General features: G+C 44.1%; 1 protein-coding gene across 5 annotated transcripts in view; it reads left to right on the forward strand.

The window, feature by feature from the left end:
• DPP6 (dipeptidyl peptidase like 6) overlaps positions 1–18,640 on the forward strand; it is a 792,069-nt gene that overhangs the window by 337,560 nt on the left and 435,869 nt on the right. Inside the window, exon 1 of one of the 5 annotated variants that reach the window (XM_050940407.1) lies at positions 15,948–16,369. The exons of the other annotated variants lie outside the window; for them this stretch is intronic. Within the exon in view, the coding sequence (XP_050796364.1) occupies positions 16,313–16,369 (57 nt within the window). The 5' untranslated portion in view covers positions 15,948–16,312. Of the gene's footprint in view, positions 1–15,947; positions 16,370–18,640 lie in introns of those variants that run through there. 5 annotated transcript variants of the gene reach the window in all.

Genomic DNA, 18,640 nt, shown 5'->3' on the forward strand with positions numbered 1-18,640 from the left:
CTAACAAGAGTCCCACTTCATATCTGGTATGTCGACTGGGATTTAGATGCTTTTCCCCCGCGCCTGTTCCTAGTATTTGAGGCACCCCGTGAGGGACCACAACCTCAGTGTCCCCACCCAGGGTTAACTTTTCAGCTTCCTGGACGAGGAGGGCAGTTGCTGCAACGGCTCGTAAACAGGCAGGCCATCCCTTGGCGACAGGATCCAACACTTTTGAGTAATATCCAATGGGTCGCCAGGTTGGTCCCAGCCTTTGACACAGGACTCCAGCTGACACACCTTCCCTCTCATGAACGTATAGGGTGAATGGTTTCCGGGGATCTGGGAGGGCTAGAGCGGGAGGCTGAACCAAGGATTCTCTAAGCTCTCGAAATGCTTTTTCCATTTCCCTGGTCCATGTCCAGTGGAGCAGACCTTCCTTAGTTAGGGATTCATATAATGGTTTAGCCTTCCCTCTGTAGTCTGGGATCCAGAGTCGACAAAAGCCAGTCAGTCCCAGGAAGGCCCTTAACTCTCAGGGGTTCCGGGGTTGAGGGCTATCAAGTATAACCTGGATTCTTTCCTTGCCCAAACTACGATTCCCTTGGCACAGATGATATCCGAGAAAAGTAACCTGCTGCTTAACCAATTGAGCCTTTTCCCTTGACACTTTATACCCCTGTGCCCCAAGGTAATTAAGGAGTTCTACAGTCTACTCTTTGCAGACTGTCTCTGTCTCAGTACTTAAAAGCAGATCATTGCAATACTGGACTATATTGCATGAGGGATGGCTAGCCAGAAATGAGGCAAGGTCTCTTTTCAATTGGCTGCCAAAAATCTCGGGTGCACAGGTAAGTCCCTGTGGGACAACAGTCCGGAGATACTGAGCCTTGTAGTGGGTATCTGGGTCTTCCCATTCAAAGGCAAACAGCTTTTGAAATTCCTGATCAAGGGGTATAGAAAAGAAGGCATCCTTTAAATCTATTACAGAGAACCAGCTGTGGTTTTTAGGAACCTGTCCCAAGATAGTATGGGGGTTTGGGACTACTGGGTAGGGGGCTTCTATTAGTCTGTTAATTTGCCTTAGATCCTGGACCAATCGATACTGTCCATTAGGTTTAGGCACTCCCATTATCGGAGTATTGTACGGGGACGTGCCTTCCCTAAGCCACCCACACTGCAGAAACTTTTGAATCAGAGGTTTTAACCCGATTCGAGTGTTTAGCTTGAGGGGATATTGTCGGATTTGGACCGGGCTGCTCCCCTCCTTAAGGAAAATATGCACCGGAGCGGCATTCCGGGCTCGAGCAACGCCTCCTTCCTCCGCCCAAACCTCGAGATTAACCCCTAGCAACTGGTTATCCTCACCCCCATGGCATTCCGGAGAAAGATTTCTAGCATTTACAAGGGCCATCTGGTAATTAGAGGCTTGTTGCTTAGGAAGCCTGACCTCCATAGTTCCATTGTCAAACGAGATTTCTGCCTGCAATTTAGTAAGAATGTCCCGTCCAAGAAGTGCTATCGGACAGGAGGGGCTACAAACAAACTGGTGGGAAATCTGATGGTTTCCAATTTTTACGAGAAGAGGCAGAGTTTTTTCCAAAGCTGTAGTTTGTCCCTCAATCCCCTGGACTATGGCACATCCTCGAGCTCTACCTCGGGGAGCCTTATTAAGGGGCAGCAGACTGAGGGTAGCCCCAGTATCAATAAGGGCTTCAATTTGGCGGCCCTCCACTTTAATTTTTACCGTGGAATCCAGACTGGCGGCTTGTGCTGCCAGGAGGGGCTGCTGGGTCCCCCGGCCTTCCTATGGGGAAGGTCCCTCCCCAGAAAATCCTGTACTGCTATAGAGGATGGGACGGGGCGGGGTTCTATCTTTGTACTCCTTTCCAGTGGCCTGTCGCCGGGGGCATTCATTCTTCCAGTGTCCCTCCTCCTTACAGATAGCACACATTTCGACCCAGATGGGGGCCTTTTCCCTTCCCCGTTGGCCCTGACCGTCCCTTGACTTTGTCCCCCCTTTCCTCATATCCTTCCCTTAGAGCCATGGCCAAAACGCGGGCCCCTTTCTTCCGTTCCTCATCATCCCTTCGATCATAAACCTTCATGGCAATTGCTAACAGTTCCTCTATATTTTTGCCCGAAGCCCCTTCCAACTTCTGCAACTTTTTCCTAATGTCCTCATAAGATTGTCCAATAAATAGAGGGATTAATACCCGTTTCCCATTAGTGTCCTCAGGGTCGAGATCTGTATATCTTTTACAAGTATTACAGAACCGTTCATAAAAAGCAGCTGGGTTTTCATTCTTTTCCTGTCTTATACTATACAGTTTGGCCCAATTTGGGGTTTTTCTTATACAGCGTTTCATTCCCTGTACTATGGCCCTGGCATATTCGCTATGCTGAGGATGGCCTTGTTTATTCTGTGGCCAGTCAGGGGGGCTCTCAGGCAACAGTAGAGCCACCTCGTCCGGGCTTTTCCCAATCTCATTTAACCACTCGCGGGCCTTTGAGAGAACCAGGCGTCTCTCCTCTGCGGTCAATAGAGTGTTAAGAGCGACCCTCATGTCGCCCCAGGTAGGATTATGGGCCGTAATTAAGGTTTCAAATACTGCTGTTAGTGGGGCGGGATCTTCCAAAAATGGGGGATTTTGTTGCTTCCAATTATATAAATCACTAGTAGTGAAGGGAACATATACCATAGTGAGATCACTATTGGGGGCTAAAACTTCTCGAAGGGGCATATTATATACCGGGCCGCTTTTCGCGCTTTTCTTGCCCATTGGGCTAATAAATTTTATTTTTACGTCCCCAGGCTTATAGGTAGACGCTATGTTCCAATCCTGTGATGTCGAGAGGACAGTCTGGCTCTTGGCCCTCGTGTGGTCAGATACTGGGGAGTCCTAAGGAGTCAGAGTGGACTCCTGTTCGGAGGAACTTTGGTCACTTGACTTATCCCTTGCCTGGTCACTTGATTCCTCCCCTATTTTTACAATTGAAGCGCCATCCGAAGGGGGGAGGGGTGAGCTATCAATCTGGGCTTGAATAACTGGAAGCCCAGGATACAAAGGGGGAGGAGGCATAGGATCAGGGGCAGAGGGAATTACAGCTGGTGGACAGGATTTCTTAACAGGGGGACAAGGTTTCTTAACTGGGGCTCGGGCCAGTAAAGTTTTAATAGTTTGTGATTTACATTTTTGCAGCCATGGGGGAGGATTGGCCACAAGGTCCTGCCAAATATCTATATAGGGATATTGGTCCCAATGCCCGTCCCTGACCATGATACTATGTACTGCCTGTACAATTTCTGGCCTAAGCGTCCCCCCCTCAGGCCATTCTACCCCAAACGTTGTCCATTCTAGAGTACAGAATTTTACAAGATTATCTTTACACAACGCAATTCCATAATCAGCCTGGCGTCTGAACTGAATGCCTTCCAGTTATTTATCATACATCCCAAGGGTGTCCCGGGAAAAGTGCTCGGTCCGGACCCCATTGTGCTCTTTCCCAATTTTTGAAATAAAGAAAGGATAGAGATCTAACTCTATTTTAAATATATACTTGGTCCTGAGGTTCGGCTGACCCCCCTTGCAATCAAGATATCCTGGTCACTGGGTTTCCCCTCACAGGAGTCTTGGGGCGGCTGGAGTCAGCTTAAGCCTCAGACCTGATCCGCAGTACTTATTTACCTTTCACACTGAGTTTTCAGCTAATTATAATTTAGGTTTACAACACATCATCAAGATGAAGAACAGGAATACCCCCACTAGGAACAAAAGCAATCCTTGGGGCTGTTCTAAGTCCCAATAGTTGTTCAGAACGGCCCACGGACTCGTAGAGTTAGTGGAGTTATGCATGGGCCGTCCCTTGCTTACTTAATAACATAATAACAAGACATGTACAAAACCAAAACAATGTCAAAATACCTTCCCTTTCACAGGCTGCCTAGAGGGTATCCACCATCCAACCCACACTTCGGGGGCGTTATTCCTCGAACCCAAGAGGTAAACGCACTTACCGCCCGGAGTGGCCACGTCCGGCAGTCGGATTCCCCCTTCTTCTGGAGCCGTCTTGTTTCCGTGTCTTTTGGAGTTCTCTTTAAAGGGGACGCAGCCGCACATCTGGTGCTGAGTGGTTTCGGAAAATGATATAGCGCCAATTTCCACTGTCACTGCTGGGATCCGGCATGAAACCAAATTCACTCCCCTGCAACCAGCTGATAACATGTAGAAAGCAGATGCTTTACCACATGCCATGCAAAGTTTTACTATGTATAATTCCTGACGACCCGGAGCCCGAGCAAACCAACGCTCAAGGTGGCCACTCCTCGGAATTGCCCTCGGCCGGCGGTCAGCGCCCCCTTCAGGGAGAGAAGTCCCATCTGGGTCGCCATTTGTTAGCCAAATAGGCTCGTTTCCCCCTGGAGCTACTCAATTACCCCAAGGAGGCACGGAAGACAGGAAGACGGGTACCAAACTTTTATTCTCGGTCAGCTGATCGGGTGTTTCTCCTCGGCTAGTGCCAGAGAAGAAGACACACCTTACTGGCTTGGAACAGCCTTTATATACTAGGTTACAAACATCTTTACGTGCAAAACTTCTGTTAGTCCATACATTTCTTGAATTCCCTTTTTCAGATAAGTTGGATCTGTTTAACATCTTCCTCCTAGGTATTTTGCCTACGTGCATTTAAGAAGGGTTACATACGTGCAAAGATTAACTGGGATGGTACTGGGATGATAAGCAGAGAACTGCCATAAGCAAAGAGTTAACAAATTCCTTTTTCTTTTACAAACTCCAGTGGGCCAGTGCCTGAGCCAGATTGAGCCATCTTTTTTTAAGCAGTGCTCCCCAATGATTTTCTGGTATGATACTGCTGTGCACATGCAGTGCCCACTGAAGTCATTGGATGTTTTAGATGTTTAGTACTTTACTGGAGGTGGAATTCACCTGACACAGAGGATTTGTAAACAGCCTATGACCCACTTATATCTGTGAAATTAGGTTTATGTTGTACGCAGGACTCATGCTGGCCCTCTGCACGGGGGCAAATATTTCACCCATGATTTAGCCCAGAGCGAGTTCATCTGAATTAGGAGTGAATAAAGTAAAACTAATAAGAACTGTGGGATTTGGCCCTTTCTCACACCACTTTATGCAGCTATTGGTATTGGTCAGTGTATTCAGGAATTATACATAGTAAAACTTTGCATGGCATGTGGTAAAGCATCTGCTTTCTACATGTTATCAGCTGGTTGCAGGGGAGTGAATTTGGTTTCATGCCGGATCCCAGCAGTGACAGTGGAAATTGGCGCTATATCATTTTCCGAAACCACTCAGCACCAGATGTGTCATGCTGGGCACCCAGAATCAGTAGGCCATTTTGAAAATTTACGGAAAGCGGCTTATTGACTGATTCCATTGTAAGAAGTGAGTGAAATCTTGAGGCTTTGCCAGTAACAAGCAAAAATCCTTCATCTTTCCCCACTCTTCAAACATAGACACACCCAGCTTCCTGTTAAGGATTCTGGGTAGGCCTTTCTTGTTCTATAACTAGCATTTCCACCAGAGGGCATTAAAAACACCGGGAACATACTACAGCTATCATATGCTTTTACGATATATTCTGAAAAGGCCAGACCTTTAAATGCAATAGCAGCAGTTTATGTTGAGAGTACACAGTTATATAAAGTACTTAGTGCTTTTTAGTTGATATTTCTGTGGTCTCTCTCTCTCTCTCAAAAAAAAAAAAAAGCGGGGAGAGGGAGGAGAGCAGGGAGACACAGCAGGGAGAACCAATGTGGGCTTTTGTGTGCCTGTGAACAGAGAGAAAGTGAGTCTCCTGCAGTGTGTTTGCTGTTTGTGCACTTGAAAATGCTGCATTGGGGGGAATACAGTCAGGGGATCAGATGAATGGTACCAAAAATGTAATAACGTATGTTTACACATAACACCTTTCAATCCTACAGGATCTCCAAATGGCTGCAGCCATCACAGCCCACAATGATAGTTCAGGGCAGGAAGTGTGGAAGAATGCCACATGCCGTTAAACTTAAGTGGGCGTTTAGATTGACAGTATTCAAGGACCTTTAACCAGGGCACCAAGAGCGACACCCCTGTACCTCTGGTATTAAGTGAAATCTTTGACAAGCAGGTGTCATTTCTGAAGCTGTACATCTCATCCAGTGCTGAGGCATTGGTTCAGAAGTGACCTACAGGAAAGAGTGTCATCTCCTGCATCACACCACTTCCTCTAGCACCTGAGGGAGAGATCTCAGCCACTTCAGATCTGGCTTGAGCTCTCTGCTGAGCTTGTGAGATTTGTCACCTTGATCCTACTGGGTGCTGAACCTCTCCCTGGAGGTGGTGAGTGCCCTCAGCTCCCATTGACTTCAGTAGAAATGGAAGGTTTCAGAGTAGCAGCCGTGTTAGTCTGTATCCGCAAAAAAACCAGGAGTACTTGTGGCACCTGAGAGACTAACAAATTTATTTGAGCATAAGCTTTCGTGAGCTACAGCTCCCTTCTTCAGATGCATAGAATGGAACTCCTGTCTGGGTGTTCCATTCTATGCATCCGAAGAAGTGAGCTGTAGCCCACGAAAGCTTATGCTGAAATAAATTTGTTAGTCTCTATGTGCCACAAGCACTCCTGTTCTTTTTATAGAAATGGAAGGCATTCAGCATGTTTCAGGATCAAATCTGACCTAGCCCATATCTGCTATTTGTGCAGCCTCACAGGATGAGGTGGTACGAGCTGTGGCTAAATATGTCACTTTTAGGGCAGGGTTGTATATTAGACCTACAGCGTCCCTTTAATTACCTATCTTGTATCATTGTATTGCATGGGTTGCTTCACTGAAACCATAGTAATCTTATTGTGAAGTCAAGTATTTTTACCCTCTTTCTTGTTTTTAAGGCCAATATAAAATAAATGAAAAGCAACAATCATTGCAATGAAAAGCATACTTCATAAAACAAATGCTTAAATAGCCACTCACTCCAGCTGTGTCTTTTATGTACAAGATCTCTGAGGCAATGCTATGTGCTTACATAAGATCTTTCATAACATTTACATTAAAACCACTCATTATCTTACATGCAGATAATTTATTCAGCCTATAAATCTGTACAGTTATAGATAAAATGAAGATGAAGCTCTCCCCTTTCCAAGCATTAAAGGGGACTACATAGTCAAACCTAATATGTTTGCAGCTGCTTAAGAGATGTGGATTCTCTGTTTTTGAGTATAGTGGGGTTTTTACTTCTCTCTTCCTTTCATTAATGGAGAGCTTACATTTTGTGCTGTGTGTACTTGGATGGTGGTCATTTTATGGATCTTGAGTGGTCATTTTATGGATCTCACATTTCAATAATAAATTTAAAATTGTTAGTAAATAAACCTCCAAACTAGAAGCAAAAATCCCACTCAAGCAACAAGGAATTAGCTCAGAACCTATGCAAAAATAAACAGGGAGGATTTTTTTCCTCAGTGAAGACTGATTCATAAGACAGAGGGAGCAGAAGGGCAAGCCGGGCCATGAGGACCCTGTTTCACAGCTGGCACTGACATTGGGACCTCAGAACTCTCTCCCCTACAGATGAATAGCTAGAACTAGGCATCTGTTGCATTACAGCTGCCAAGGTCACTCCAGCAGGGACAGAGAAGGAGGGGAAAATGGTAGTAAAATCCATATTATAAGCAGCAGTAATAAAATGCCAAGTGACTATGATGATCATATAGGTATACCTTTGGAATTATACTGAGATAGTGAAAAGTATTCAGTGATTCAAGGAACAACCCCAGTAAATAATCATGAGAAACTTTTTTGTAAAACATAATCCCTTTAAATGGTGAATCCTGCGTATTAGCACATATGATTAATCTTTATTTACAAGGACCAGATTCTCACAGCCAAGCTGCACACATTATCCAAATGGGTGTGGGGCAGAGATGGCTATCATGATTCATTGAGTCATAGTCCACTTTAGACAGGAGACATTTATTACACAAAAGTGATACAAGTTACAGACAAACAAGCAGGCTTCTTCACAGCTTGAGTCCCAGCATTGTCTCCTTTGCTTACCAAGAACACAGCCTGTCTGGAATTCTGTACAGCACCCAGAAACATCTCGTGGGCAGCAAATAAACCTTGCTTTATTATTCAGCAAGTAAACCTATTGTAGTGATGTTACATTACCTTTCCACACCCACCCTCTCAATTCTGGGAGCACAGCTTAGAGCAACTTCTAAATTGTGTCAACAATAAGAGCCCCTTCGGGTCATTCTACAGGCCTGGGGTTGCTCTGGCCACACCCACCAGGATGTGGATGGGGGCAGTTCAATATCATCCATTTGACATATAGGAATGGAAGGCTTTCTCAAACTAGTAAAAACAGTAGAAACACTTTTAAGTGTGGCCTCTGTAGCAACAGATATTTATCTAAATACACAATTAACTGACATCTGTTAAACTAGCTGAACCTATTGACCGAAAATATTGCATTAAATAGGTTTCTTCCTAAGGCAGTTCATGGACAGGTCATGGATAATAGAAGCCTTTTGTATTTTCATCTGTAACTTCATCTTTGAACAGTTAATGTCTCTAACACACTAGATCTTTGGAGAGCAATCTGCGTGGGCGGGCCCTGTGCCCATACAGAGTCCCACTGAAGTTTGTGGGAGTCCATGGTGTGTAGGCATCCCCAGAGGTATCTTTTTGCAGGATCAGGGCCTTACAGAGACACCAGGAGATGGATACCAAGGGCAAGACTGTTGCAAGATAAAGCTCGTTTGTTCACATTATTGAATGATGGCACTCTTTTTCCTTTCCAACAAAATATCTTTGTGATGCAACAGGTCCTTTAAAAACTATCAATTCTTCTTAAGAGATGGGTGTTCGTTTGTGAGCAAGATTATATGTGTGTTAGCTGTTCCACTGGCAGTAAGATATATAGGTGGCAAGTAGTGTGGAAGGTGGGATGGAGGTAATGCCTATAAGTGCTTCTGCTGCCCTTCATAGGAGTAGAGATGTGTGTCCACTAAGCTCATCGTTAGGTGTTTCAGGTTCTCCATTGTGACTGAGGCCATTACTGTAATATCCCTCTCGGTGAGGTCAGCACGTTCATGGAGAGGGGCAGGGCGCAATGTGCACTTTCTGAAACAAATTCTCCCCATCTGAAGGAAGTCCAGAGAACAAATAAAAAGCTAAAAGAATAAACAGCCAAAGTACTCTGTTCCCCACAGACAGAAATCCTTTTAAAGAGGGTCTTTACTGGAAGGAGTACCAAACTCTAAATTATATAATCATGGCCTGGAGTTCTGGGATCTGATTCTCTGTGTGCTGGTAGTCCTTTGATTTTCATAGGTATGGAGCCCGTGCTGTATATATCTGGGCACAGCGATGAGTCTTCTAACATCCACCCACCAGCAAGCAAAGGAAGGCTACAAAGTGCAGCGTCATGCCACAATGTGCCCTTTTTGCTACTGAGGGTGTGCAGACTTCTCCAAACGTACTTTGTGAGCTTGTGTAGGGAACCCGTACATTACACTGCCAGAAGAAGCTGAAGGGTGGAACACATTTAGACATGAGTCTTGCTAACGGGCTGCCATGCACAAATCCAGCTGACTTGTTTTCCTGCGCTTGGCAATCGAGCCCAGTCCACCTGGCACTTGGGGGTAAGTTAAGCTCCCTCCTCTGCAGGAGAGCTGTGATCAGGGAGGAGTGAGGTGGCTGCGGCCCTTCTCTGTCAGGCCTGGAGAATGAGCGGAGCTCCCTCTCCAGCAGGCCATGGCTGCTGAGCTTTGGGGGCCCAGAGCACATTTTGACTGAGCAGATAGCTCAGCTACGGAGCAGAGCCACTGGGAGCTCCCAGCAGCTCACTGCTGCTGCTGCTACTGCTTCTGCAAAACCTGCCAACCTTGTGTCCTGCTCTCCTGTCTCCTCTCCGGAAAGCAGCCACATGCATATTGAACGCCTTCCCCTCTGCCTCCTATGGGTCTGTTTTGATCCAAGTTTAATCAGTCTCCTTCCACATTAATAACATTAACACATGCACAAAATAGAAATTCCACTGGCTAAATCATTTGACAAGCTCCTCTCCCCGCCCCTCTGTGGACTCGACCACTCACAGGTTGTTTCTTGCTGGTTCTCTTATTTACCTTGCTAACGCTTCTTAGGTCCATAGCACCACGTTCTAAAACCTTCGCCGGGAGGGTCTTTTCTTTACAACCTGCATGTGAGCAAGCTCGGGAAGAAGGAGGTTGTACATTTGCTCATACACTGCCGCAGATTGCCAGACCGAGTGCTCCCTTATGTCTCCCTGAAGTGAGAGGAGACCAGGCAAAACAACAGTGATTGTTACTGATTAATATCAGAGAGGAAATACAGAGGGCTTGGTTTGCACAAAAGCAGACTACGTTAAGTGTGACGCTCAGGACTTCTGACAAAGATGTGAATGATAGAATCCTCAGGACTAATGGCTTGGACTCAGTGGGCTTGCAGGTGCTCTTCACTATACTGCATTCAGTTCCACCAGTGCAATGCCATAGACTTCATCCTTCTCAGTGTATTGATGACAGATGAGCAGATGGATTTGGCCCGGTCTGGGTCCTGTGTGGCCTGGAGGCAGAAGGGTTATCATGCAGCTGCTATTGCCGCAGGATGAAGAAAAAGCTTAAAAAATAATAAAAAAGAAAAGCCAGACAAATACCTCTGATGCTGCTCAGCCTCCATTGTTTACCTCCCAATCGACTGCGGGCTCCAGTGGCCTCATTTGGGCCATGCCCTCTTGCTTATATGTGGGGCAGGTGGGTTCGCCGTATGTAAGAGGTGGCCTTGGAGCTGGAGCGTACAGTACAGTGGGGCAACATTTTTCACCTGAAACTATTTATCCTCAAATGATGGATTCAGGTTGACCGAGACAGCTCATGGATCTGTATCGAACAGTTACAGTAAAAAAAAAATCTTAAAAAGTACAAATTCTGAAAATTCCAAATGTTTCATTTTGACATTTTTACAACAAAATGTTTCTATTTTTTATTCTAAATGACTCTGTTTCAAAATTTTTCACTCTTAATTTTAAAATAAAAGAAGTCTCAAGGTTTAGGGGAAAAAAAACAAAATATTTCATTTGAGGTGTTTGGTTTGACCCCAAACACTTTTTTTTTACTTCATGGTTCACTGAAAAATTTGATTTCAGGTTGACGCACTCCCCACAAATATTTTATGGTTTTTCTATATGGCCAACCAAGCAAAAAATAATGCATACACAGTGCTCTAACGTGCAAGGGGTATGGATGCCCTGCACTGACATCTGAAGTCCTACCTCCACCTTGTGTGGTGGGTAGGGACTTCCACAGATATGGAGGTGTCATAAACAGATAGCTAAGGGTTAATGTCTCTTTCACCTGAAGCACCTGACCAGAGGACCAATCAGGAAACCGGATTTTTTCAACTTTGGGTGGAGGGAATTTTGTGTCTGAGTCTTTGTTTTCTGTCTGCCTGCTTTCTCTGAGCTTTGGAGAAGTAGTTTCTACTTTCTAGTCTTCTGTTTCTAAGTGTAAGGACAAAGAGATCAGATAGTAAGTTATATGGTTTCTTTTCTTTGGTATTTGCATGAATATAAGTGCTGGAGTGCTTTGATTTGTATTCTTTTTGAATAAGGCTGTTTATTCAATATTCTTTTAAGCAATCGACCCTGTATTTTTGTCACCTTAATACAGAGAGACCATTTGTATGTATTTTTCCTTTCTTTTTATATAAAGCTTTCTTTTAAGACCTGTTGAAGTTTTCTTTACTGGGAAATTTCAGGGAAATTGAGTCTGTACTCACCAGGGAATTGGTGGGAGGAAGAACTCAGGGGGAGATCTGTGTGTTGGATTTGCTAGCCTGATTTTGCATTCCCTCTGGGGGAATAGGAAAGTGCTTTTGGTTTCCAGGACTGGGAACGGAGAGGGGGAGTCACTCTGTTTGGTTTCACAGAGCTTGTGTCTGTGTATCTCTCCAGGAGCACCTGGAGGGGGGAAGGGAAAAAGGATTATTTCCCTTTGTTGTGAGACTCAAGGGATTTGGGTCTTGGGGTCCCCAGGGAAGGTTTTTCAGGGGGACCAGAGTGCCCCAAAACACTCTAATTTTTTGGGTGGTGGCAGCAAGTACCAGGTCCAAGCTGGTAACTAAGCTTGGAGGTTTTCATGCTAACCCCCATATTTTGGACGCTAAGGTCCAAATCTGGGACTAAGGTTATGACAGGAGGGAAGGGTCAGGAGATAGTCTTTTGTAAACAGATTCCTTTAGGAATTCATTTAGGCGGGAAATAGTAAAAAGGGTCACTGTTCCTTCCAGAACACACTCACCACCTTGACATAGCTACTCTACTTGAGCTATTAAGAGATTCACAGGGAGTCATGGCAGTTCTAGTCTTTTTAAGCCTTCAGTCGTCTCCCTCTTATTGACCCCTGTAATGTTATCTTCCTTTGATACTGAAGTAGTTTTCGTCAGACAGGAAACGTGTCCGTTGAAAAGATCAACACTGCACCAAGAGGGAGCTAAAATGCTGGTACTCACTTGGTTCATAATTTCCTAACAGTGCTGGGCAATTGCCATCCCTGAATTAGGCTAACTTCCAGCTTGGTCAGGCAGGATTACGAGGACCCAACCAACATCTTTTTCTGTCAGCTCCTTCCCCCACTACTCTAACTGGTACAGTTGGTGTAAACTCCTATGTGTCAACGGCCACTGGACTCTGCAGAGAAAAGACTTTTGTTAAGTTACAGGAGTTTATTTAACCTTTTGTAACTAGCGACTCAGGCCAAACAATAAAGTCTGGTCTCTAAGCTAGCTTGGTCAAGATAGAAAGCCTGAACACCACCCGTGCATGAGGATTATTCTGCCTGCGTCAGTCAGTACTGTTTCTGAATGGCAATGGCTTTTGGTGCACATGGCCATTGCCTGTTCTCATAACAGTTCCTTCTGAAACAACCTGTTTGGCTATCTGAATCCCTCTGTTTGGGAGGGAACTTGTCAGAGAACTGGAGAATATGGTTGCTTTGCTGCTTCTGTATTTTCCTAGAAGAAAGTGGTATTGCACAGAAATCTGAGAAGATGAAATCCTCCATGCGTTTAAGTGTGGCATTTCAAGAGGCAATGGAGATCTACAGTACATTCCAGTGGAGTGCTGGGATCCAAGTAAAAATGTCACCAGCAAAAAGCACAAGAAGCTGGCTGCCAGGTGAGAGCACACAACATGAAGTTATGGACCTGGATAGCAAAGCTGAGTGTGAATTTGGATAGTTAACTAATGGACTTATTTGGACAATGAACATATTGTGTATCTGAGGCCAAGCTTATTGGAAGAAATTAGCTTAACATTGCAAGTGAGGTTGGATATCTGCAAAGCTGGCAAAAACTGTGCTTAAATTTAAAATATTAACAGTGAAAGAATATATAAATTGAAAAATGCATGCTAAGGGATGGAGGCAGAAGAAAAGGGTAAACAAACAGTTCAAACCATGTTTGTTTGCAGTAAGTGTCACAATACACATCAGAACACACTCCAGCACAAAGTGTGTGGCATCATGCATGCAATAAAAGCAACCAGTTTTGCAGAAGCTTGTTTTTCTAGGCACAAATCGCAAAGAAAAATAAAAGCAAAATGTATTTCAAGTACTCCTGTAAAGAGGGAAAGTCGGAAGTAAACATGACTCAAGTGCTATGCATATCTGAAGGAAAAATAGACATGGTCAGGCATGAAACACAAAATCACCAAAAGTATACAAGACCTGGAGTATAATTCTAGTTGAGTAGATGGGGAAAAAAACAAACAAACCAAAAAACAAAACCCAAACAACCTATTGGGACCATAGAACTGATATTGGTCCATGTGATGGGATTGTGATGAAAAGATTTTGTGTTACAATATCACACAGCATGAGATCAGAAATGCTAAGCATGATCCATAATGCACATATGGCTACTGAGAAGTGTGAGAACAGAGTCCAAGATATCCTATTCTGGTTAGCTGTGAATACTGCCACTGAAGATAATTATCTGCGTGTGAGATCTGCAGTGAATACAGGGAACAGAATGCAAAGAGTCCCTGGAACCGCATGAGATTCCTGATCACCCTGGGTCCAGGTTTGGCCCAACTCTGTTAGAATTAAATGTGAACCTCTTATTAGCAGGCTTGTACTTTCAGTTTTCTTTAAGAATTAGCCACTGCAAGCCTCAGGTGAGTAGGGGCAGGCAATAATAATCTGTTTCTTAGAAGCTCTCCTGTGTTTCACACTTACTTCATGTCCTAGTTACTCTGAAGTTCAGTTTGCTGGTGGTAATGGAGAAATGCTTAGAAGGTCTTTGGTGAATTAGTGGAGAGACTCTTAGGAAAAATTAGCCTGATTTTGTCCCATCTGTGCATTTAGGATCAAATTCACTATGGTCTAAGAGACTCATCTCCATCAACTTCAGCTGAGTTGTGCCCATGATGACTTTGACACTAAGTGATGAATTCCTGAAATAAAAATTGGACATTGGTCACCTGCCTGCCCAAGAAATACTCTGATATTCCACTTTCTTGGACAGCAATCTGCAGATTCAGCAGGGGGCCAAGCACTGGACCTTGAGGAGGGGTGTGTAACTTTTCCACAATGCTAGAACAAAGTGTAATCACATTCTGAACTACAATGTAGAATCCAGTTCAGGGCTGTGGTTCAGCTGGCAGAGGAATGGTGGGAAAGGTGGCTTTATGGCACCTTCATATCTGTCCAGTATTGGAGCTGATTGGATACTGGCTCTGTGCCCAACATAATTTAGAGCATCCTCAGAACTGCTCTAAATTATTCCCAACTGCCTGTGACCCCAAAGGGGCCATTCAAGAGTTGTGGTTTGCCAGATATAGCAGCCAACCATATGTCCCCTTTTTCCCAGGAATGCTCCTGTTGAGGGCTAGTTCCATGCAGCCCTAGCGATTCCCTTTATTCCAGAGGAATCCTCAGGGAGCAAAGCAGCTAGACCAGGGGTCGGCAACCTTTCGGAAGTGCTGTGCCGAGTCTTCATTTATTCACTCTGATTTAAGGTTTCGCGTGCCAATCATTTAAATGTTTTTAGAAGGTCTCTTTCTGTAAGTCTATAATGTATAACTAACCTGTTGTTATATGTAAAGTAAATAAGGTTTTTAAAATGATTAAGAAACTTCATTTAAAATTAAATTAAAATGCAGAGCCCCCCGAACTGGTGACCAGGACCCGGGCACTGTGAGTGCCGCTGAAAATGAGCTTGCGTGCTGCCTTTGGCACATGAGCCATAGGTTGTCTACCTCTGAGTTAAAGCAAGTGCTATGTGTAAGCTGACCTACAGAGACAGCTGGAAATTAGCCTAAAACAGCAACAATAACCAAAAAATGTGAAGACAGCAGGTGTCTGTGTGGGGGCAGGAGCAGAGAAGTATGCTATACCCTTCTCAAAGTGCTGGTCTCTAGCCAGTGAGGCAAAGAGCTGAGTGCAGAGCAATTTCTGATGCATGCATGATATCTGTTGGAATTTGCCCCAAAAAGGTCTGTTATAGTCTCTGTGATTTGCCTCTTCTGCTTTGGAGTGGGGGTTCAACGTCTGTGGAGCGATTGTAACCCTTTGGGATACATTTCCCTTATAGATAGGGGGTGCAAACAGGTGGGAGATGGGGGCACTTCCATGTAAGCAGATATGGGGGGGACAGCAGTTTTTGTGGAGTATGCCACTTTCATCAGAATCTGCCTGCTCTGGACGGAGGAAAACATGAGGGGTGGGGAGATGAGGGCAGTTTATGTGGCATGCCCTGTATCCCTTCAACATTTGCACTCCTAGATCCTTTATCCCAAATGCTGGGAATGCAAGTGGCTGCTGAGCTACATTCTCAGAGGGAGGCATATTCTGCTACAACACCAGCTGGTGCATGCGCAGCTCCAGCGCTGACTGTGTGTAGAGGTGGGGGAGTGAGGACCACATCGCTGTCTTCCAGCTCTGAGCTGCCAGTTGCTGGTTGCCAAGCAGTTATCATTGTTTCTGTGATGATTGCAGAGGCTGTTGCTAATTGAAGAAGCCCCCACAGCATCTTTCTTTTCCTGATTTTATTTTAGAGGGACAGGGAGGGAGAGAGAGAGACTGAGATTTATTGCTTTACATTTTTATTTTATATTTTTGTGGGGGAGGGGAGAATTTCTCTCTGTCTCTCAGCTAGTGATTAAGTGATGGACTAGTTACACATCCTTATCTCTTCAGCTTTTGTGTGTGTCCCTGAAAACACACACACACTCACACACTGTAAAACCCTGTTTACCACTGCAGTGGGCACAAATAGGTGAGCATGACTACAGCCAAGGAACAAAATGCATCAGGAAAACAAGCCCAACAACAAGAACAGGTAATGCTGTTTATTTTCCTCAACTGGAAATTACTATAGATTTGAATTATATAGCTATCAGTTTCCTGTATGGTTTTTGTTTTTGTTGTTCTCTTTGTTGGCTGTTACTAAAATTGCCACCTGAGTCACTAGTTAGCAGAGGGAGGAGAGCGCTGTGGAGCAGGTGTGTGGTTCGCTTGTTTGGGGCTTTTTTTGTTATGTTTAACAGTAATCAATAATGTATAGGTGAAGAGCGTTCAGCTCTGTAACTTCCTCTGTCTGCTGTGTGGGGGTGATGTTTGGTACAGTGGGCTGGGATAGGGGTCCCTTGTAGTAATCCAAGCTTTGCATGTGGAACTTCCTAGGCTTTTTACAACTACTTTGTAGTTGGGCACAAAATTGCAAAAGTAGATTTCAGTTGCTTCAGATGCATGTGTGTATCCAGTATGTATTTGCCAGATGTAGCCATAGTATAAAGTAGGCACAACTCCCATTGACTTAAATGGAAATAGCAGCTGCTTTCCCCACATCTGAATTTGATTTACTATAGCTATGTGTTTCTCTTTGCAGGTGTGTGTGTTTTTATATACAAGCACAGTCAAAGATTTAATTTCCTTTCTGTTCCATTGTCTCTGCCAGGTTTTTGAATATGTATCTCTGCTCATCTTCATTCTGTGCTTTTAGGCAAGGGGGAAACTTTCTCAGTCAGAAAAGCAGGAGCCACATCATTAGCCCTAAGTGATATGCAAGATAAGAAGTGGTGACATAAGGGGAAGTCAGGCTGAGATACAGCTAAGGATGGCAAAGATTTCAGAGATTCTTTATATGGCAGCATAGCAGCAGTTCCGTTCTCTCCACAACCCTGCTTTCCTCTATATATTGTCAGAGTCTACAGGGAAATAAAGATGAATCTTGAATTCTTGTATTTTCTTTGTCTCCTTAAAAGATTGGAAGTTCACAGCTTTAATCATTGGTTAGGATAGCACAAGAGGATAATTTAAATCTCTTGGGACACAAATTAATTCTTAAAATAGTTTCTTCCTAGCTCAATACATTGAAAGCACCAAACATTTCCCCTGATGTTACATTTTAAAGATAGGTGGGGAAGGGAGAGGTTGAAATTTCATTGGGTGTCCTGCCTCCAAAGGTAGCACAATCTGATATTTATTTTCAGGGGGACATTTTACTAATGGCCAGAGCTTTATCAGCTGTTCTGTTAAAATGTGAAGAAAACAACTTTGATCCTGAGAGCAGAGAGGCTGCCTTTAGCTAAACCTGTCACCTACAGCACACACGCTCTCTTTTCATTGTTTGTTTTGGGACATACCAATTGTCATTGCTTGCTGCAGATAAAAATGAACAAAGCTGTATGTCCAGGAGGAAGGAAAATAAAAACTGCTTCTTGTGAACAAAAGCAGCTCTAGGGATTCTTCTCCCCGAGCTTAGTAAAAGTGTTGATATTAGTTAGGCTCTGTCGGTTCAGAAAGTGTAAATCAGTTGCCTTTTCTAAAGGAGTCCTGCTTTTGTTTGTAAGTATTGTTACCTTCCTAATGCCATTTTGTTATTGACTTGTCCCTTTGTGACCTTTCCCCATTTTTAATGCACAGCATGTGTGTCCACCTTTTTGCATGATGCAAAGGTTCTTGATTGTTGAAAATCAGTTATGGAATTAAGTAGCAATTCAATCCATATGGTACATTTAATAATTCCCAAAGCGGGCATTGCCTCAGCAAAGCCCTAATGTGAATATGACATAGAAATATCAGGCATATATAAATATCAGTGGATATTAATCTTTGAATCAATACAAAAGTTTGCCAGCTGCTATAAAATTGTTGTTTTGTTTTCCCACTGCATAAAATGACTTGACAACCTGGGCCAGATCCTAAGTTGCTGTAAATGGGAACAGCACCATTGACTTCAGTTGCACCCATTTACACCAGATGAGGAACTGGACCCCATCAGACTTAAGTAAGTAGTTCATAATTGTAAAGTAGTACAGAGTTCGCCAAACATTTCCCACTGGATATTCGTTTGTGGCTGTTCAAAATCACTGTTCTTCTCTTGCTTGAAACTGATCAAGCTGAAGATTTTGCCTGGGATAAAACTGGAGGTGAAATTGCTACTCTGACTGTGTAGAGGACTGAATGTTCTATAGAAGCAGCTGCTACTGTCACATAAGATTGTGACTGTTTCTTTTCTGCATTCCTCATTGTGACATCCTCTTGATCAGGAGGAATTCAAGTTGCACTGTTGGCGGAGGTATATTTTCTTTCCGTATGCTACTAAGCT

This window comes from Gopherus flavomarginatus, chromosome 2 (genome assembly GCF_025201925.1).
Source record: "Gopherus flavomarginatus isolate rGopFla2 chromosome 2, rGopFla2.mat.asm, whole genome shotgun sequence".
Classification (NCBI taxonomy): domain Eukaryota; kingdom Metazoa; phylum Chordata; order Testudines; family Testudinidae; genus Gopherus; species Gopherus flavomarginatus.